Here is a 23,140-nt window from a genome sequence, read left to right on the forward strand (position 1 = left end):
GCAAGCAGCTACAGGCAGCCAGTGGAACTCAGCGGGGTGATGTGTGCCCTCTTCGGTTGGTTGAACACCAGCCGCGCTCTGGACCATCTGTAGTGGTTTCACCTCACATGCCGACAGGCCCGTTAGGAGGGCGTTGCAATAGTCAAGGCGAAAATCACCCAGGTTTGTACCAGCAGGCGGGTGGAATACTGGGTTAGGTAGCCTACTTTTGAGTTTCCCATGTTGCTACTTTCCAACAGAGAATGAAGGAGAAGCACACCTAGCAATTAGCTATGTTAAATTAGCTTTTTCATGATTGGTTGCAACTTTATTTGCAGTTTAAGGTTCAATTAGCCAATCAAAAGAATTTTGTGTTTCAATCAATCAGCATTAGGTGACTACAGGTATTCAAATCAATACACTTAAAAGAGTGCCCAAATTTGTGCACGGTCTATTTTTCACATTCGCTTTTATTTCATACGACTCAATACTGCTATATTAAGATATTTTGCCTGAAAAATATCTTAATATCCAGCTTTCTCTAGAAAATGAATGACATATTGCTATGATGTTTTCTTACAAAGATAAGAGAAAATGAACATGCAGCCTCAGAGGGGTGACCAAACTTTTGCATTAAACTGTATAGATAGAACTCAAGTAGGCAGCAAAGGGAGAACGACATAGATGTGACTCAATGAGTTAGGAGGGAGATATAGGCCTACTAGCTTAGTGTTAAAGAACTAGCTGCCAGTGAATGAGTGGAAATTATTCCTATGTCAAGTCATATTCTTAACCATAATGATGTTGTTTCTCCTTATAACCACTAGAGTGCACTAGAGAACTACTCAATGGCACAAACATTCATCTTGGATTTCTCACAAATGTAAACAAACGTGTGCAATAACATAAACAAGTCAAGATAAGTAATACTTTTCTCCAATAAAAGAAATACATATTTTACAATTGAAAACAAAATGAAATCTTTAAACTTAATTGTTTCTGTACCAGATATTAATGCCCCAAGCCTGATGTCAGGATCGCTGTGAGGCATGGGTGTATATGCACCACATTATTTCCTTTTCTAAGTCCCTAAGTTGTGCTCCACATCATCTCTTTTGTGTGGAGCTATGTTGTTGATCAACTTAACTCTTGAGGCTTTTCACTTAAACTAATACACACTACAATACATACACTAAGCCTCAGCAGTTCAATCGTTTCACTTGAACTATGGAACTCCTTCCTCTATAGAATGACATGACGACATATCACAAGTACAACACTTGAATGTTGTACACTGAACACAGATTTAAAAAAGAACCTGAAACAATTTTCAGTCTAATTTTTTATTTATTTACAAGGTTATGATAAAAGGCAAGCAAAACAAAAAAAAAATCCTTAATGTTCTGTTGTGGAGGATCTTTTTATTATTAAATAATAACACATATTACATGAATATTCTTATTTTACTCAAACACTACACCAATTCCTTTATAAAAGATCAAGCCACATCCACCTGCAGATCTACAATTTTAATAAAGCTTTACTTTTCTGGAAAACCCCCAACACCCTAAGTGCATAGGAGTACAGGTGTATACAATTGTTTATAGAGTAATGTTTTAAATGAAATACGCAAATACCTCTCTGAACTGCTCCATATATTTCTATGTCTACTAAACTGCACATTATGAAGGCAGGTATCCACGTTTAATGACTGAAAGAGACAAATAAACCAAAAGTAAATGATAAAAAAAAATAAAAAAAACATACAGGAAACAGGGTTGTAAAGGCACATTGTGTGCTGTTGCCATGGGAAGGCCAGCAGCCAGCTAGTGAGAGGCCCGTTCCACTGCTCGTCCCAAAGCACATGATCAGTGATGGTGAAGGCCCGGAGGCAAGGTTCTCAGGGACTCTGGCACTCTCTAGATCAGCCCTGTAGTCTCCAACGCAGAAAGGCCTCAAATCACATACATGATGGTAGTCGTTTTTCTTTTTCTTTTGCCAAATAAGAAAAGTATGATACCTGAAAAGAGCATGCCACTCTCTCGAAAACCTTCATGGGATTTTTTCCAGAAGTTGAAGTGGTCCTTTGCCATAAATCATGGATCCCTAAATGTTGATCCCAAATGTATTTTCTGTTAAAGATTGACTGTAGAAAACAAAAACCGCCAAAATGTTTACACCTACCGATTCTCATGTCATCCATCATAATCTTTGCTGATCTTGTCTAAAATCCAGACCAAATAACTATATTACATCCCATGTACACAGAGGAGTTGTTAAATAGATCGCTAAAGGCCAAATGTAACTGCATGCAGGACAAAAAAAAAAAACGAAATCCTGTGATGAAGAGGTATGCCAAATAAAGGCAAATGACTGCACTTGTCTTCCAGTTCTGAAAAACCTAGATCCAAGGCAAGTATCAGTATCGAATGTGTCTTGGTCATGCACGACCATCAGTCACTCTGAAAAGCCTGCCTCTTCAAAAGGTCGGTGCCAATGACGATCTTACTTCTAGCATTCATGCTAAAGTAAGAGAAAATTAATGTCAGTGTCATGTGAATAGTTTTTTTTTCTTGCTGTTTGAGGCAATCCTAGTCTGACCATTATGAAAAAGGAACCCAGACTAGACATTCGCCACAGAAGATGAGCATGGGTACGTATGACTGGACATTACCAGCTGCATGGAGGACAGTAGAAACAAATTGTTGTGGGCCTTGCGGTTTCTCCTAGTTCGTATCCCACACTGCACACAGGAAAGATTGCAGGGCTTATTAAAATTATACACAGTATAGTCTTATTCCCAAATGGCCTACAGAATGCATCACCCTATGGCCTTTATTAACAGGAAGGGCCCTGGGACACGTAGAACGGGTGAATAGTGAAGAGAGAGAGAGAGAGAGAGAGAGAGAGAGACGCTTTACAATCCTGATCTTTTTGCTTTGGTTTTGGCAGAAACATCCCTCATTAACCCTCCTGGCCAAAGTCCTCTGTGAACTTCTTCAGCTTGTCCAGATCCTGCTCATTCACCGTGGGCTTCGTGCTTGCCTGGGACCTCAGCATATCAGACTAGACAAGAGAAGACATTACAAAAACTTGTTGGACTTAACAGTACAGTAACAGTAGGACATCAGTGCCTTGCTTCGCAAACAATAACCAGCACAGGTGTGGTCTGTTCAAAGTTTTTAACAGCAAACAAACGATAGAATGAAAAAGGATTAGAGACCCTCACACACACACACACACACACACACTCACTTACTCAAACACACACCCTCACACACACGCTCACACACTCACTCACACACACTTAATCAAACACACTCACAGGTATGCATTGCATGCTAACCCTTAACAGTCTAAAGGCCAACTCCCACTGGCGGTGACGTTAGGCGGCGAGTCATGGAATGCATCCGATATTCCGAAACATCCATTGACGGTATAAGCATTTCTATGGACCTGACTCAAGAAATGGAACCGCGTTCTAAACTTTGGCGTCTATGTACGTCAGATGCTGCCAGTGAAACGTTATCCTGTTGGACAAAACTAAATTCTAAACTCAGGTGTTTTCTAAACTGTCAGAAGCTGCCAGTGAGCATTGGCCTGAAGACAATTAGCATGTGACAGGCATTAATAACTTCACATGATATGCCCCAAGTCTTATTAAGCAAATCAAAATGATATGAAGAAAAACAAAATGGCGGTGGGGGTGTTGGAGTGGGCTATAGATTTGCGGAGGAGTACACTTGAACAGAATATGACCTAAGAAGAGGGTAGTAAAAGTACTGTATTCATGTAACTGTAAGGAAAAAAAATGTAATGGGCGCGTTACAATGTAGATTTTGCTTGCACTTGAGGTCTTAGGAACTAGAGCCGAGTGTTATGTCGCCTCATGTTGCCATGTGTCTGGGTCAAAAAGTTGCACTTGAACACACCGGAAAGACTACAGCCAACAACCAACTAGCACGTACGTTGCTTGTGAGGGAGATAATAACTCTCCATACCAAACCATAACCAAATCATAACCCTAAACTTGCTCTATAATTTGAAACCAGCTTCCCGGGTAAAAAGTGGCTATAAGTAAATAAATGGTTCCCCCATGCCAGTAATATTTGGGATTCCTCTATCGTATTGATTCATCTTCCACCAGAAAAGAAAATGGTTGAATTGACATTGAAAAGCCCATTAGGTACTTATTTAGTGTCGTATACCTGCTCCCTGACACACCAGTAAGCAACAGAAAGAGGGCCGTGCTGCATTCACACGCTAGCATAGCCATACGTAGTACAGGAGTATGGTGTGGCATGTGGTTCATTATGGGCTTTTCATTTTGGTTAAGCAAAGAACATCTACTCACCATAGACACAAGAGGCTCCAGAAGCTTCTCTCCAGGCAAATCCATCCATGTCATCTCTACGGCTTGAGGGTCACCAGGGGAACATGGGGTCAGGAGGTCATCGACAAGCATGTTGGGATTGTCCCTCGAGGGCCCCCGTACCTTTGGACAGACAGCAATTTCACATGCCTGGTAACTAATTGTCTTTCCTTTAGGGGCAAATAAGTCTTGTCTACACTGTACACGCATAAGTATGCCCACATAAATATATTACAGGATACAGGGATTCAGTGTTTCGACCCTCTGGTACCTACCCGTTTGAAGTGTGTGGCTGATTGCACCTTCCGCACTGGCTGCATGAGAGCATCTCGCACAATGACACTGATATCAGCACCCGAGTAGCCATCTGTCTTCTTGCCCAGCGTGACGAAGTCTCCTTCGGTGAGAGTGTTGGCGGTGGTACCCAGGTGCAGCTTGAACATGAAGGAGCGCGCGTGCTCCTCAGGCAGGGGGATGTAGATCCGCTTCTCAAAACTGAAAGCGCAGAACATGATTTGTGTTTCACAAAAACGCTAAAAACACACACACACACACACACATCAACATTCTCGTGGTTATTGTTTCAAATGTGTGACATCAGCATTCTAAGACAACAATTTCTCACGGCATCGAGAAACCATCCGACTAAAATGAAAATATAATGTACTTTCAGGTCTATACAGATTTGATTTAATTGACTAACTGCACTGTACATAAACCTAATTTCAGTATCTTATGTCATTTTACTTGTGTACTGACCGCACCCGTGTATTTAGCCTAGTTTATTGAACATTACATTATTGTCACATTCAACTAAATGTGTGTAGTTGTGGTGCGAGTGCAACTAACTATTTGTATGAAGATGTATGTAGAGAGAGATGCGCGTTTCAAGCTAAAAATACTTTACCTCCTCCGCACTCACACACACACAAAGTATTTATTGAGCGTTAAATTAGTGTTATAGTGTGGGAATGGATGCTAAACTTTTCAGTCTAATCGTTAATCGATCTCCTGGAGTACCATAAACGATAATCTTGACATGCTTGCACAGTGTTCAAGAAGGGCAAGGTGGTCATTCGCTACATTGATATTAGAGTAAGGTAGAAACAACAAATAGGTAGAAACCCTCTGGGTGCCTGTGCAAATTCATATTAGCACGAGTTGTTCACATGTTTACTTCAATTCATATTAGTATTTATATTACACAGGCTAGCAACTACCAATTGTTAAGATGATTCCCTAAGCTAGAGATAGCTAGGATAGTTAATGAGACCTTGCATGTCTCACAGAGGTGTGCGTTCCATAGCATTCCTTTAAATACAGTTGGGTAGGAACGCAGGACCCCCGTTACTTTATCGTTATGGAAGACTGTGTGAATAAACTAAATAATTCTTTCCCATGTTGTTTTTACCTAATGCGTGGGATACATGTGTGAAAAAGGGAGAGAGAGACCCATCCACACCGTATCTGGCAGAGTAACTGTGCAGGTTACTAACTACCAGGCGGATCAAAGGCATTCCCATGTATAGGTCGCACCCGAGTATTAACCGCTGTTAATAGTTGTGAAATTACTCAAGCTTGCAGTCTGGCCTTTGCCCTCTAATACAGAGTTCATTTGGATTACAGTATTATTTCCAAATACACCCCAGCATGACTCATTCAGAAGCTCCACTCCCACCTCGGAGAGAAACACCTATGCCGTCAGTCCTGAAGAAAAGCAGAGAAACCTGTTCTTCCCATCATCCTGCAACATCATCGGACAGCCTCTCGGAAGAAGTATGGCTGCCGTGTACTTTAAGTCTCTTTGGATAAGAGTGTAAGAGTGTAAACCACCTCACTCTTCAGCCTACTATTCACACCTTATCACGTTCATTTTCCGGCCAAGCTCTTGTCATTGTGAGCCGTTTTCAAAGAAAGGTGACGCAGTCTCCAGAGTGAAAGCAGGCTTATCAGCCAAGACAGCTCAATCAGTTATTGACTAATCAGGGACTGTTGATGTTGATGACTGTTTTAAGGGAAAGACCATACAAAGCAACCTGCATTCAGGTTTAAATCCCATTAGGAGTAGGGGCAGGAGAGTTCTGGGTTATCAGACAACACAGCATACAAGCACACGGTTCTGCCTAAAGCAGGGGCATCGGGAGGCTCTTAACAGATGAGTAACGCAGCATTATAGAGGTGTCCAGGGCAGACACAAAGACTGCATAAGAACAGCTTTACAGTGGAGTAATTACAATCGAGCCAGGACAGCTTGTCTGCTAAATATTTGGGGACTCCCTGTTCTCAGATGCAAATACATCCAAATGACTAGGTAAATATAGCTGAGCTATTGCCTGTTTCCTGTTGTAGGGTCCGGCGATAATGATGTGGGAAAAGACACATGCAGCTAACAAGAGTTGTGGTGATCATCTGGATCTGAACTTGCCTGAGCTCTAAGGGGAACAGTGACCAATGTTGACCGCACTTCCTCAGTGCAACTACAACAGCTAGAGGGGAACAAAATGCCTTGAATACAGCTGGCGGTCAGACATCCATTGAAATGCCATCAAACTGTCTAAAAAAGGTCAGAGGTATGTGAACTAAGGGAGAACAGTAACTTTTGCCTGTACATGGACAAATAGTGCAGACACCTTTCATATGACATCGTATGACCATGGTGAAAAGCTTTCATGGAAGAACATTTTGACTTGGATAAAGACCTAGCAGGGGTATTACCGTCTCCTGATGGCCGAGTCCAGTGTCCAGGGTATGTTGGTGGCCCCCAGGACCAGGATCCCCTCATTGTCATTCCCGACTCCTGCAGAAACATACAATCCCTTTTCAGCCAATCAGATCAAGACTGAAAACAGTACTGAAAACAAAACTATCCACATGGGGGCGAAAAATGCTGACCCTGGCACTTGACCCCCCTATGGTATCACACAGAAAGCATACACAGATGTGAAATTAAGAAGACATATGCACTGATCAACACAAAGACTTACCCACAAAGAGGAAAAAAGGACCCTGACATTTTACATGCATATAAACTGACGTATAAACACGCACTTTGGAGTCTGACACACACGCACGCACACACACACACTAAAGTCCTTCATCCTCACCCTGCATCTGGACCAGGAACTCTGTCTTAATCCTACGGGCGGCTTCGCTCTCATTCTCACTTCTGGAGCCACACAGGGAGTCGATCTCATCGATGAAGATGATGGAGGGCTTGTGCTCCCGGGCCATACTGAACAGACTCTTCACCAACCTTTACACAGAAAGGGGGAACAATAAGAAAAAAACAATAAGAAAAAAAAATTCTCACCACGTGTGGATACAACCTCAGAAAAACTCTATTTTGTTTCATCGAAAATCAGGAGAGAAAACAACAACAATTGACTGAAAGTGGCCATTATTGCCAGTCTTATCTGTTCGATTCATGTTCATATAGTCTAGATCACTGGCATTCCAGGAAGAGAGACACAGATAATCTTGTTCAAGTAGCTAAAGGTATTTCAGTCTCCACTCGCTGGTTAACCGCAGGTGGACTATCACTTATGACGAGCCTCAAGAGCACTGTAACGCAGATAGCTTGTATAAGTACTCAGAGAAGCAGACGGACAGGGCTAAGAAGGATGTATTAAGATGGGTATTAACTGTTGTTATCGCTAAAAAGTGAAGTAAGTGTGGAATCACATGCAATTTGGAGGAATCATTCTTTCCAAGAGCAAGAGATCCTTGCTGAGCCTTTTATTTGTCTACTTACTCACAGATTTTTACAAAATAATTTTAAGAGTTTCAGCACACTTTCAAAGCAAATGTTAAGGGTAATTCTCAGAAACATCATAGCAGCAAAAGCGATGCTTTTAAAAACCAAAATGTGTTAGTGTGGACGTAGTCTTAGCAACCACTCACTTTTCACTCTCCCCCAGCCACTTGGACACCAGATCTGAAGAGGAGATGGAGAAGAATGTGGAGTTGTTGGCCTCTGTGGCCACAGCCTTGGCCAGATAAGACTTTCCTGTGCCAGGGGGGCCAAAGAGAAGGATGCCCCTCCATGGAGTTCTTTTTCCTGAGAAGTAACAAAGGCACAACATCTTAAGTCACATGAAAAGCTTCTTCATAGACCACCTGGCCTAACATAAGCTAGCTAGATGATGCTGCAGTCACTTAACAAATATGTCCATTGGAGTTCCATCACAAACATAACTACAATTTGTTTTTTGTATACATCCATGGTGTAATAAATCTGAAACGACATGGTTAAAAACCATGAAGCCACAAATTAAATTATTCCAGATTTGCCTAACAAGTTTACAAGTTTAACTTTATTAAAAAGAATTCCCACACTCATACATGTCTACATTGACTTATTATTTATTAGCTTTCTTACCTGTGAAGAGGTGTGGAAACTTGATTGGAAGAATGACCGCTTCCTTCAGTGCCTCTTTGGCACCCTCTAGTCCAGCCACGTCATTCCACTTCACGTTTGGTTTCTCCATGATAATGGCACCTGTGTGGGAAACCAAAAATCAGACTCCAATTGCCCTACTTTAACTTTGAGAAAATGTCTTGCCTGATGGTCTGTGCACACATATGTTATCTTTATCAACCACGACTGGAATCAGGTACATATATACAGGGATAATACATTTAGTCAAAGGTGGAATCCTTTCTTCTCCACAACATATTTTATACCTTCATGATCATTCAGGCGTGGCTAAACCTGGGGTAATTGCACTTATACCCACTTGTCTGATTTGTTAGAGTCCATAAGAAATACACAAGAGAAACAATATACTTGACACCAAAAGATTATTATAATTTTTTGTTTTTGTTTTTTAAAAGCAAAAAAAAGAAGAATTAGATAATTAAGTTAGAATTAAGTATTTATGTAAGGATGCAACCTCTCCACTTCCATACATTTTAACATAGTCCTTAGCTTGGCGAAAAGCCTGCATTGACTAAGAAAGCCATGAAAGACCTGTGGCTGATCTGTAGCTATAGTAACCTAATGTAAATTCAAATTGATAGTACAGAAATATATCACCAATCTGTCATCAGCAAATGTACCAAGCTGTAAATAAATATGAATTTATGCAATAACTTACCCTGCAGTTGGTTTTGAAATTTCTTCTTCTCAGGGTCCTCACCACCTTCATCACTGTCATTCCTACAACATTACCATAAACATGAAACACACGGAATACCCACATTGAGCTTAGTCATGGAACTTCTAGTCACACTGAGCCAGACCTGACTTTGATACTTTGATGTTACATTGAACACCTTCAGAAGGCACTGGATTGATTTGGAATTTGTCAACCCCATGAAATACGCCTCAAAATTGCATCTCCACCACATTCCATGGCTGTTGCCTTACATATATTGTAACAAACACCTGACTCTGCAATTTCAACTTTTTGCAATAATAAAAACACATTCTGGTAAACAAAAATAACAAAACCACTGATTTATTCTGTGATTTTATCACATAATAGTAAGTATTATGTGAAAATTATTTATCAGTTTTGTTCTGGTCATGATAAGATGGTAGGCTATGAACATGTCTATACATACATAATGACCGCATATATCAGGATCTGTTTCAGTAGGAATGCATGAACTGTTATACTTAAATCAACAATAAATGCACTGATACACACTTAAAACCAAAGCACACACACACACACACACACACACTCACCCTTTGTCATCAGACTGAGACTCTTTAACAGGCTTGGCTGGAGGTTTCTCTTTCTTTTTGAGATACTCTTTTAGTTTCTCTGCTCGGTCCAGGTACTCAGCGCACTTTGCCCGGATGCTCTGTTTGGCTTTATCTCCCTGAGCCTCATCTGACAAAAGGGATCATGAACACAATCAGAAGTCATGTACTTAATGGTAGCATGGTAGCCCTCACAACATGAAATCAAAAGCAAGACCAAAGTTAGCTACAGATATGTTTCATTACATCAATAGCAACTGTCTCAAAGGACATTGAAATGTATAGTACAGAGGGAAATTAGAACATTTTACACATGACAATCAGGAAAGAATATAGGAAACGAGAAAGGTCCAGATGGACTTACATTTGACCACATGCAGGAAGTACTGAACTGCATGCTGGTACAGACGCAAGGCCTCCTCATAGTTCTGGGCTTTGTCCTCTTGAGCTGCCTTGCTGGCAAGATCTATCGCTTTCTGGAAATAACAAGTTATGGCAAAGCATTACAAACTTTGGGTTAGTCCAGCTATTGTGTTCTGGGATGGATGGCTCACTCAGTATGGTTGGTTTAGTTTCCACAAGACAGCACACCCTTCACTATCTTGTTTTCAAAAACCACTGAGTCTTGAAATAACAAGCATAAATCTGCTCGGTTCTCATATGATTGCTAGAAAAAGCCTAAAATGCGAAATGCACCTTAGCTGATGCAAAAGCTCACCTATGGGTGTACAATAACAAATAATTTGCACTGATGCACCATACTTTGCTATTTGAGGATTCGTTTATTATTAGTTTAGTTCGTTCTTATTTGTTATTCTTGCAGTGTAGGTGTATTTATGTTCATACATGACGGGAGAGATTTCTCTAGTAATGTCATTACCTAGCTACCTGTGAGATTCAGTGCGTATGTCATTAATTTCAACACAACTCTTCGTCGCCATAAGCAAACTCATTACAGACATCTCGCAATTTTGATGAAGGCAATAATGTAAAGCTGTGGGTACATTGTCTGAAGATGTGTCATTCAGATTAACAGATTAAACACTGCACAAACTAACATCAACTGGATAGCTAACAATCTCGGCTTTAGAAGCAAATGTTAGATCGCTTTGCATCACTTAATAAACCTTCATGAGTAGTTAACTTAACCGGTTACAAGTAGATTGACTGCCTAGCAGTTACCAAAGTCGCTGACCAAATGTCCTTTGCATTATTTACAAATTAAGCCTGCTATCCTAGTGTTGTTGGCTATCAACAGCTAGCTACTCACATACATAGTACAGCTAGGTGCTAGCACGTCAGCTATCGCTAGCTAACTGCCAACATAGCAGGTAACTATTGACGTTAGCTGGCTATACAGCGCAACAGACCTATTGGGTGGATCAAACACTTCTATCACAAATAATCTACTTAGAGTAGATGTATAATATTATTTAATAAGTTAAATAGCTATGTAGCTAAAGTAACTTCAGACGCCACCTCCCTAACTAGCTAGCTAATAAGCTAGCTATGCTACCTTCCAACTTACCTGTAAATTATTGTTGGCAGCCATGACGGCTGATTACTGTTGAAAACGTACACTATTACAGTCAATATTAAGGCACTAGTTCATGAGATACTTTAACAAACTAATCCGTTCGAAGACATTGAAATCCAAGTCAGGATGGGTGGTTTTAAGTTTCTTCTGAAATCGTTGGATAATAGTGAAGTGAAAACTTCCGCATTAAAATGTCGAATGTCACTTCCGCCTGCAATGCTCATGTGAGAGAAATTGTGGTGACGTCACGAACAACCCCATACTACATTCTTTCAGTGATCTTTTAGAACAGGAGTTGGTCAAGTAATACATTAAGGCCTATAGAATTCTTGTCAACACACTGCACACACTCTCTCTCTGTATGCATGTGTGTCCCAATACTCTGAAATAATTCACTTGCTGAATTACATAAACTAGCACACTTCTCTGTGGCGCTCTTAAAGGGTAGTTGCAGGGTTTATATAGTAGCGTATGTGTCTACCTTGCCAATAGCGCAGTTCCCATCATCACAGAAAACAAGGCAACAATTGTCTTTAAATAACAGAAGTTTAACAGGTAATCTCTTACTAAAGTAGTTCTTATAGAGTTCCTCAAAAAAAGTGAAAAAATTCAATTAAAAATTCAATAAATTATAGATTCTGTCTTATTAGGGGGGTTGTAGCTACTAGATTACAATCACAAATCCTCCCCTCTGGAAATGAAAAGTATAGACATCCATCCAGTATATCCATATCAAGGATACATTTTGGTTCCTGATTCCTGATAATTCTGTCTGCCTAATTTCATTAAATGCAATTCATACAGCCAACTTAAAATCATAATAACATGTATAACAAATATAATAAAATTATTGGATGATATGCAAGACTATTAATGGTGAAGACCTGTTTGTTATCTAGATATTCCTGGATTTCTTCCACTCTGTCCAGATATTGTTTACACTTGTCTCTTATCTTTTGGTTGCCCTCTTTACCCTGTGGCTCACCTGAAAAAAGAGAAACACACACACACAATCAGAGAGTCAGACAGACAGTAAGAGAGAGTGAGAGAAAGACTCATATTGAATATGAAAATTAGTGCTGTCAGTTTAACGCGTTATTAACGGCGTTAACGCAAACGCATTTTAACGCCGTTAATTTTTTTATCGCGAGATTAACGCGATTTAAAAAAAATATATTCTTTTTTTTTTTTTTTTTTAAGATTAACGCTCTTTTTGGCCTCGCAAACTGTGTAGTAGGCTAACGTTACAGTTTGAGTGAATGGTGAGCGCGATACGGCGAAATGGATGATAAAAAGCTTCTGAATGGAAAGTTTACTTTTAAAAGTTTTGTTGTGCAAAAGAAGCGAGCTTCACTGTTGTCTGAAAATGTCAACAGGCAGCTGGCTGAAAGCAAAGAAGTAGTAGGCTTACCTTTTATTGGTAACCTAACTGTTACGGTTAATTGTTTCTGAAATAAGAGGCCTGACTGCTATGTTCCCAGAAAACTTGAAACAAATTAAATATTAAGCCATGGTTTAACTGCACTATAGGCTCAGTCCTTGTTTACCTGAAATGTGCACTTTCTAATTTTATTTTGTACCGCCCTGTTTGGCAATGTTGGTTTTCAATAAAATAAAACAAGCCAATCCACTTTTCCATGTTGATAAGGGCATTAAAATAAAAATAAAATGATGGAAAAAATGAATAAATGAAGGGACATTTAGAATAGATAAAAATTTGCGATTAATCGCGATTAATTTTGAGTTAACTATGACATAAATGCGATTAATCGCGATTAAATATTTTAATCGTTTGACAGCACTAATGAAAATGCATGTCCACATATCTAAAGGTGAGAATACATGACAATTAAAGCCTGACTTACGTTTCACTACATGCAGTAAATATCGCACTGCATGCTGGTAAGACTTAATGGCCTCTTCATAGTTCCCTTCCTCATCCTCCTGGAAGGCCTTGTTTGCTACAGATATAGCTTTCTGAAATGAGAATTGTTTTAAGGAAAGATTAATACAAAACACTTACAAATCTATATTTAGTCATTTATAAAATTCTATTCATCGCACCGTATTAGTGCCTCTCTAGTGACCAAAAGTAATAAATATGAGTAAAACTCAGGGCCCAAAAGCATCCATGCATAGGTGGTTTTTACTATATTTGAAAAATAAAGAAATAAAAAAATAAATTATTATTATATGTATTAATTGATACAGCAAATGCTTTGTTCAATGAATTATACAAATTCAGTATGAAAGTGTATGAATGTTTTGTATCATATTTAAATCATAGCATAGCAATTATAGCAATTTATTGATCACAAAGAAAATACTTTAGAAACATTTATTGAGTTTTTCTTTTGTTTTTCTTTTTTACAACCTTTTTATTTTGCCTTGTTGTAAAACACATGTCCCAGAAGAAGTTATGGCTATTTAGAAGGTTAATGTTTTAAGAGCTGATTAGTTCCGCACCTAATAACTGAATTTAATTCCAATAAGTAACCAGTATCATGTGGAATTTCTCACATTTATCACAAACCAAATTTCAAGAAAACAGATTCAGAATTAAGCACATTACAGTCGATTTTGTAGATAAGTCTGCATCTCTCAATACACCGTTTTGTTTACTAGCGGATCTTGACCGCTCTAATATGGCGGACACGCAGACGCATAGTGGCAACATACAACAGCAGCCAGTGAGGTGTTTATCTTCTATATCTTTTTGTTTGGTTGTCACAGTATTCCCCTCCCATTATTGCACCACCTCATGAAGGGGCCCCGAGTCTATGAACCAAGTTTTGTGTTAAAGGGTAAAGATAAATTACCTGAAATACTTGCTATTTGATACATATATTTTCAATAAGATTTCCTATTTCCTAGAAAATAAAGTATGACATTTTAAGTAATTGTAAATTGCTTCAATACAGTACATTTGTATATTGAAATATTAGTTACAATATAAACACTTTTAAAATTGCCAAAGATTTCCCGGCCAAATACTTGTGAGTTACTACATGAAGGCAGCCATTTTTGATATAGTTTTCAAAGGATCTCTACTGCCTATAGTAAACAGATAATCCATCAGAAGACAGAAGACATGTGCCAGATACAACAAGTGCATACAACACGTTTTTCAGAAAATATTGATCATGGTGATGTAGACGCTCAAAAACGCATGAAGCAAATATGATGCAACAAGCGTTATAAGGTTAAGTAAAACAAACATGCCATACGTTGGGTAAACAGAAAAGGGTGCATTTACACTAATATTAGTAAAACTGATATGAAGAGGCTGATACCAATAGGACTGCTAGTGTCAAGACGCCAAAAGTGGCTGTTGTATTGGGAAACCCAATATAACATGCAGCCGACCTTAAGATGTAACGGTTAAGCCATATTTTATCCTTCTGTGAAGACGCCGTGAATAGTAGCCATAGAAAGCATTTATTCAGTATTTGAAATTGTTCTCTGATGTCTACATACAGGGTATGTAACTTTAGTCGGGGCGAAAAATGTCCAGATGTGGTTTAACACGCCTACTTACAACCCTGTGATTTGGCCTTAGAATTAAACAAACTGTTTTCCTTTATTTGGTAGGCTCATTAATAATTATGAAGAGCTCTGTTCTGATTGGCTGGTTTACAGTGAGGCACCGTGATGGCTCACACAGACAGTAACATGTCGAAATAAATCGCAAAAAGGTGAGTTGAACCATGGAGCGTTTCTGCATCTAACCGTGTTTGAGCTTTCATTGGAGGAGGAAACAGATGTTGAGGAACAGCCAGTTGCTCTGCGATTGGAAATGAACACTTCCGAGTGGTCCCAGTAACAATCTGCCTCACTTCAGCCTAGCCGCAACAATGACTATTAGCATAGTCATAACTTTGGTTTTAGCATTAACAAGATCAAAGTGGTTAATTTGCCGCTCTGTCAACAATGATTTGATGATGCTAGTTTCAACATGCAGTTATTATTAGTAAGTCCGGACAGCAAGGGTAGCTTCTGAATGTGTTGATTGTTATGAATTGAGACTGCTGCTTTCAAATTCTGTAACTTCAGTAGGCCATCGATTAGATATGTGTTCAGGTAACCCAAAGACCAGGCAATATGGAAGCCTCTTGTCAATGTCAGTATCACCGACTTATTAATGTTGTTTACTACTCCCCTGCTGTATATACTGTATATCTGATTAGGACTTACCTTCTTAGCCTACCATTAATACATATCCTTCTATGAATGCTATCAATCAATCTTTTTTTCTTCGCCAGGTGTTCCTTTGGAAACTGCACTAATGCCCCTCAAGAGAAAATATAGCCTATGTTGCAGGTAAATATCACAGGTACCTAAAATGGGTACAAATTCAGACACTGTCTGATCTATGTTAGAATTGAAGAAACTCGTAATAATGACTAACAGCGATTGATGTGACACCTTTATTTTGCTTCAGCATCATACAAATATGACCCAATAATAAACTCTGAACCAAATAAATAATGTGTGGTTTCCTCCTTTCTTCTCCCTGCAGATGATGCAGACCCTTGGCTTACAGGTGATTTGTTAGTTGGTGCTGGGGCTTCCTTGGAAGAAGTGTTTGTGTTGTCATCCCTGTATGTGTGGTGCTGCACATAAGAAGGGAGTTTCCTGATGCTGCAGGGCAGTACTTCAGGCTCAGACATATCCTGTGAAGTGAAAAAGGTCTTTTCTATTTATTTGCACATTTGCTTTGTTTCTGAAGTATTGTTTGAAATAAATATTTCTTTGTGAAACTTCGCTGTCTTTACTGGTTTGACAGTGTGTCCTCCCTTTTTGGCTTTTAGGAAATTATAGTGATGATGTAAAGCTATACCATATGCTCAGTAAACTGCTATAGCACCTTTCTAAATACTGCATTACCTGTGTTGTTATAAGTGCCTTTCAGTTAGAACAGCCTGTTGCATTTTGATCGTCAAATATTGAAGTTAGACTTGATGTCTCCTAGCCATTGTTCATGATTTGACACCTTCACACATCAACACCAGTCCCCAAAAAACAGTTGCCCACAGGAGTGCTGCAAATGACAGGCTGACATGGTAGAACTCACAATAAGGGGACAGTTGGTCGATGGCTAAGAAGGTCCCTCTTCTGTGTGGCCAGACATTACAAACCCTGGTGCACACAAGACAGGTCTCAAACCGGCTGTACTCTGAAATACCAACGTGCAAAGTCACACTTCAGTTCCCAATCTAAACAGATTTTCACACATTGACTAGATGTCTTGTCAAATGACAATCGTTATAACTTATACTTTAGCTAGAAGGAGCAAGATAGCTATAGAGTGGATATCTTTAAGCAACTGAACTATCGCTAATTAGCTTCTAAGTTATGTCTTCTAATAATAAATTAGACATTTACCTGACAATTGGGATTGAGAAACATGCACAAGTTATAATATTTATATGACAACACTGGCCTTTTCTTTGAATGGCAGGACAATTAAATTAATCTCTGTGTAGATAAGATAGTTTATCATACTGTTTCATTATTTAGTTTGCTAATAACTAATGTTACCTATACTAGCTAACCTAAAGCTACCTGTAGCAAACTAAAGTTTTTGGCTAGATCACTCTGGAACTTTTAAGTTAAGATTCAATCGTTAAAAAGTGGATTAAATCACACAGCATGGATTGCTACTTACATGTTTTAGTTGGGGTTGTGATGGCAATAAAGTTAGAACTGCCCCACTCTTCAGTATCAAACGCTGAGCAAAGTCGATATTGTCCCAGGTTTGAGAAACTGTCCAGAGTGAAATGTGCTGAGCACACTAACAACTTTGAATAAATGTTGTTCCGAGATCGATCAAGATAAACATGCTCGTTGACAGTTCAGTCCTTTGGAAAGGGTATGAGAAGTGGTGACATTTCCTTCACAGCCTGGAACAGTACATTTCTGCACATGATGTGCCATTTTTGTTGTTGATGCTCAGTTGTCCTGTTCACAATACCTGTGGAACTGCTAAAACTGAGCAGATCCATATTACCTGGGCTAGAAAGTGGGTGGGATGTTCAGATTGGGGGCATTAATATTAATGAGAAATCACAGTTATGACACAGAGGGGTTGTGCTGGAATTGGCCCATTTTACCACCCTCTTTTGCATATATGTTGGCATCAAAGGCTGTGCCCTATCTTGGTTTAGGTCTTACCTCTCTGATCGCCATCAATTTGTTCATGTCCATAATAAGTCATCCAATCACACCAGATTAAGCTACGGTGTTCCCCAAGGCTCTGTCCTCGGACCACTGCTGTTCTCCCTGTACATGCTACCCTTAGGTGCTGTCATAAGGAAACATGGCATTAACTTCCATTGCTATGCTGATGACATCCAACTTTACCTATCCATGAAACCCGATGAAATTGTACATATACCCAAGATAGAAACCTGCCTGGAAGATGTAAAATCTTGGATGGCTAACAACTTCCTGCTCCTTAACTCTGATAAAACTGAGGTTATGCTTGTAGGCCCTGATCAATTGAGAATTACACTATCTAGCCATCTACCCACACTCGATGGCAGCCCAACACCCAATACTAGCATCAAAGACCTTGGTGTAACTATCAACCAAGACCTCCTACTTGACTCACACATAAAACAGATCTCAAAGACATCATTTTTTTTTCATTTACGCAATATTGCCAAAATTAAAGTCCTATCACTCCAAGAAGCAGAAAAACTAATCCACGCATTTATTACGTCGCAACTAGATTACTGCAATGTTCTCCTATCCGGATGCAGCAACAACTCAATAAAGAGCCTTCATACAGAACGCTGCTGCTCGTACACTCACTAAAAATAAAAAATATGAACATATCTCACCTGTACTCCTGCTAACTAAAAGCCCTAAACGACCTGGCTCCAAACTACCTTAAGGAATTAGTTGTCCCCTATTGCCCTCCAAGGCCGCTCCGTTCCCAGAGTGCAGGCCCCCATCGTAATTCCAACAATATCAAAAACCACAATAGGAGGCAGAGCCTTCAGCTACCGAGCCCCCTCCTCTGGAACAATCTCCTTCCAAGATGCAGACACCCTTTCTATATTCAAATCGAGACTAAAGACATTCCTCTTTAGTGCATCCTATAGCCACAAGTAATTGCGTCAACAAACCCATCACATGTTGGGCCAGCCAGCCAGCCAGCATTTTACTGATCCCGGGTACAGCATAAGGCGCGCGTTGCGGCTGTCACCAGCCAATTGGGCACTGTTGTGTACCCTGCCACCCTTACAAAGCTCATGACTAAAACTCCACATGCACCAAACCAGCCAACATAACTAAACATAAATCATCACAACTAAACACATACAAAATCCCCCAAATCAATAAAACGAGGAAACAGACAGCGTACGTTGTATCGTGAAGGAGGGCCTTTACGGATCCCGAGTACAGCATACGGCATGTGTTGCAGCTGTCTCCATGATAGTGGAAATGGGTATTTTCAACTGTTTTAGATATTTATTTTTTTTAGAGTCCATATCTTGATTTGTGCAGCTCAACAACTTTTCATCGCACATCGTCACTGTGTTCTTGGGTCTTTCCCATAGTGATGAATGACTAATGGAATTTGGCCTGTCACCTCATATTTGTACGCCAGTGGAACAGGAAGTCATGGTTGACCTCTTAAGAGTTCCTAATCAAACAGGTGAACTTAAAAATGTAAAACATGACTGGAAATATACTTCAGTTAGATTTCAATTATAAGATTTTTCTAGGGGTGCCAATAATTGTGGCACACATGTTTTGGGGGAAAATATTTATTTAATGTCAACAGTTTTTTTTTCTTTCAATAATTTTACTTCAATGAAAAGGTAAGATCTTTGTGAATATTTTGAGTGAAAGACCAAGAGGATAAACAGCAAAGATATTTTCTCATAGCCTGTTTGCTCATTCACTAGGGGTGCTAATAATTGTGGGCGGCACTGTATATGCAATATATATTATTGTCACCACCAACATATTTTTCTGTTCCTACTCTCCTTACCCCAGTAACAGTAACCCTATGAGCACAGTGTATACCCACTAAGCTGTTTTTGTATGTATCATGTATACCACCTGATGTCTGTATATATATTATGTACATCTACCAAATGCATGCTGTGTACAACACTTGTTGTTTCCCTTACCCTTGTGCCACACAACCCTCCCCCCCCTTCCTATCTCCACCCGGCCGACCTCAAGCAGATGGGTCCCCCCTTATGTGCCGTGGTTCTGCTTAAGGTTCCTTCCTGACTAAAGGCCTTTATATGCTTCTCCGACTCCGTTACGGATGGGCAGGCGGACACGTAACATTACATTCGAGAGAGTGTATAATGCTATATATGCACTTGAAAAGGCAAACTTATCTCCATGATGGTAGGTATTATTTGTGGGCAAAATAGTAGCAATCTATAACAAAATTATACGCTTATCTTATATACACTATAGAAACTATTAAAAAACGATTCAATGAAATGAATGAACATTTTTGTCATATGTCAGATTTGCAATGATGATTGCTGGGTAATATGTATGTTGTTGTCCAATGTCAAGTCTCTTTTTGATCATGTGACGAGAAGATACGGTGTAGCTACTTTGGGCACAACATCTGAACGTCAAGACCGACAAGCTGACTGAGCACAGTCAAAGCACAGCAAACCTGCAAGCCGAAACGATGCCTTTCAAACATAAAAGTGGTGATGCATGATTTGCTTTTTCAATGGACAGGATAGCCAGACCATTCAGCCTCTCCTGCTCCTCAGGTAGGTCTTAATGAGTTTCAATTTGGAAAAGGGTCGCTCAGCTGTTGCCACTGTCAGAAACAATAGCAGGGCAGTGCACACGGAGTGATAATCCATAATCAGCATCTTGGCAAATTGAGAGACTGCGGACTGCTGAGCAATCTCTGCTCTAAAGCAGGCCCTGAAAATAGTAGTTGTGCACCAAACGTTATTCCTATGTCCCTGTTGTAGTGGTCAAACAGACGTTTCAGTTTCCATGTAGAGAACTGACAAAACGTACATGTTTCATATGGGGGTATTATTGTGACAAAATGTCCGTGGGGAGTTGTGTAACTGTACCTCAATCCATGTGTGCGTAATCAGATCTCTAAATCTCTAAATGCTTAATGAGATACAGAGGCATGAACCTCCAACCCCTAAGCCTCTCACTTTATGATAGCCTTAGGATTATCTTTTTATCATAATCATCATCATCCATCCACCTCCTGCTCATTCTGTCCCTGGCCCTGTTATGCTCACTCTGTCCCTCCTCAACTTCCCTCACACGCCTGCTCCTCTGCCTGGCAGTGGCCATGACCAGCCACCTCTCCGCCACCCGAGTTCCACCTGATGCTGCACAATGTCAGGTACTGTAGACATTGAATCTAGTGCAGCCCCTGCAGCAAACATGTCTGTTATTTTTGCACATGTGGCAGCATCCACCTGTAGATTTTCAATTTTGGAGAGCTTTTGGACTTTCTTGCGCTTTTGTTTATCCATTTTGACGCCCTTTTTCACCCACAGATTTTAGGTTCTAAGCCACGGCATCTGACATGAGAAACAGAGGGGACAGAGGGGAGTTGTGGGGCCCAGTAAGAGATGTGAAACTCAGTACATGATACTGTATAACCTCACAACAATTACCCAGGCAACAACAATGCACAGCAATACAGTCTAGATCATTGATGAACCTCTGCCTCACCACAATAACACAAAGGTAGCATGAATTATTACAACAAAAAAAAACTCTAAATTCACCCATGTATATGCATAATGGAGAAATGATATGGAAAAGAATCGCGTATGAACAAAACAGCCTTCTGTAAGCCATGTGAGGCAATAGCCGTAAACATCTCACTGTCAGCCACATCTATTGACCAAAAGTGCCACACACCACCACCATAAACAGTAAATGCATAAAAAGATTACCATTACTATAAGCGCTGAACATAAAGGAAACAATGACATGACTGCCAGAGAAACAAGCTGAATAAGGGACCTGAAACGTTGATGCATTAAAAAAAGAATTAAGTTACAAATCAAGGTGTGCACACCCTTACTTTATTTTATTAACCAAATATGGTTAGGTCAATTTTGTTTTGTTTTACACTTCCTCTCTTTAAGTAATAATTTAGTCTCTAAATTAGGTGATTCATGTCTGCTGTCACTCGACTTTTAATGTCTATGGATTTTTTTCAACTGTTAGCTAGTAGCCTGTGGAAACAAACAACCGTAAACACGTAGTTGGTGCTGAGCAGAATCAGTGCAGAGTGCAATGTGACTGAATTACACCCAGTGGGGCTGCAATTTATTACACTAGTTATTGACATTAAAGGTACATTGTGTAGTGCTAGTGGTGAGGTTGCTGAATTGCAACTAGCTGAATACTCTTCCCTTTACAAGCCAGTACCTACGGTGGCTGTCAAATAACATAATAACGCATAGTGCACGTCCTGTTCCACAGAGTTTTTACGGTAGCCCAGAACAGACAAACCAAAACACTGGCTTGAGATAGGCTTTTCGCGTTACGGCATAATACACACTGTACCTTTAACGATCACGAGGAAATAATTAAATGCCCTCCAAAACTTCAATTTAAAATGTAACTAGGGGTGCCTTCATAGACATATATACATGTATATATGTGCCTTAGCCAGAACTAAGGGGGGCGGGCCATCCTGAGCCTCCGCGTAATTCGAACTCTGCCAGAAGTTTTTTCATACTTTTCTTACGGGGGAAATTCATTCCACCGGAGACTAGCTTTCTCAGGTTCACAATTGTATGCTTCATGCTCCGTTTCAACCACCAGTCAATTATATAAATATAGCCTAGATATCACACCATTCATGTTTTGTCTGATTGATAGCTCTGTCATGGTTCTTCAATCTACCTTTTTTAATCTCCCGGTCAGAACGGAGCGAATAGAATTTGTATCCAATCATTAGCAAACCACTGGGTGCTATAAACACTCTTCGAAAAAGTGCTCAAGTTGCATAGCCTGTTGTTATATGTGCGTTTGAAAGACGTCAATATATTTGTGTTAGCTTACCTGTAAGTTTGTAGGCTCCATTGGCTGCCAGTGTTCTTTACCAGCCTACTCAAAACGCGTACGTAATTCTAGCCATAACATTTAGTTTCGTTTGTACAGTTCACGTTCCCCCCATTCTTCAAAACCAGGATAAGGAAGGCAACTATGTCTACGCCTATCGCTGGCACGCTACATTACAGGCTAGGTGAATGAGTCATTCCTCCGTGACCCAACGCTGTGCTCTTCTATGCGAATGCGGATATAAACCAAGGCTCCAGCTCAGTAGCATAAGTTCAGTGTTACTGATAGACACTATTGTGAGTGTAATGATGTTTTCGTCTTTCGGGAAACAAACAAGTAACTCATCTGATTTCATGGAAAACTGGATTTTTGGATGTCAGTATGTGACGCTATTCTAGTAGTGCGACTGCAGCTGCGACTATCCCCATGCCAACTGTGGGCGTGGAAGTAGGCCTAGTTGGTTTGTTTATTTACCCGGTCTTGTTATCAACAC

At 39.9% G+C, this 23,140-nt stretch overlaps 1 protein-coding gene across 2 annotated transcripts; it reads right to left on the reverse strand.

Annotated features, from left to right (window-relative positions):
* Positions 1-1,380: 1,380 nt before the first annotated feature.
* LOC122131977 (vacuolar protein sorting-associated protein 4B) lies at positions 1,381-23,090 on the reverse strand. 2 transcript variants are annotated; one of them, XM_042706705.1, is made up of 13 exons: positions 22,648-23,090; positions 13,464-13,575; positions 12,483-12,583; positions 10,426-10,537; positions 10,044-10,191; positions 9,448-9,509; positions 8,730-8,849; positions 8,252-8,408; positions 7,456-7,604; positions 7,067-7,148; positions 4,627-4,846; positions 4,334-4,474; positions 1,381-3,045 (listed from the first exon to the last, which is right to left on the reverse strand). In XM_042706705.1, exons 1-13 carry the CDS (start codon positions 22,666-22,668, stop codon positions 2,944-2,946), a joined length of 1,527 nt encoding a protein of 508 aa, XP_042562639.1. In that variant the 5' UTR covers positions 22,669-23,090; the 3' UTR covers positions 1,381-2,943. The 2 variants fall into 2 exon arrangements, with proteins under 2 accessions (XP_042562639.1, XP_042562640.1); XM_042706706.1 differs by lacking the exons at positions 12,483-12,583; positions 13,464-13,575; positions 22,648-23,090 and adding an exon at positions 11,590-12,454.
* Positions 23,091-23,140: the final 50 nt, after the last annotated feature.

The sequence above is a fragment of the Clupea harengus genome, unplaced genomic scaffold, assembly GCF_900700415.2.
Source record: "Clupea harengus unplaced genomic scaffold, Ch_v2.0.2, whole genome shotgun sequence".
Classification (NCBI taxonomy): Eukaryota; Metazoa; Chordata; class Actinopteri; order Clupeiformes; family Clupeidae; genus Clupea; species Clupea harengus.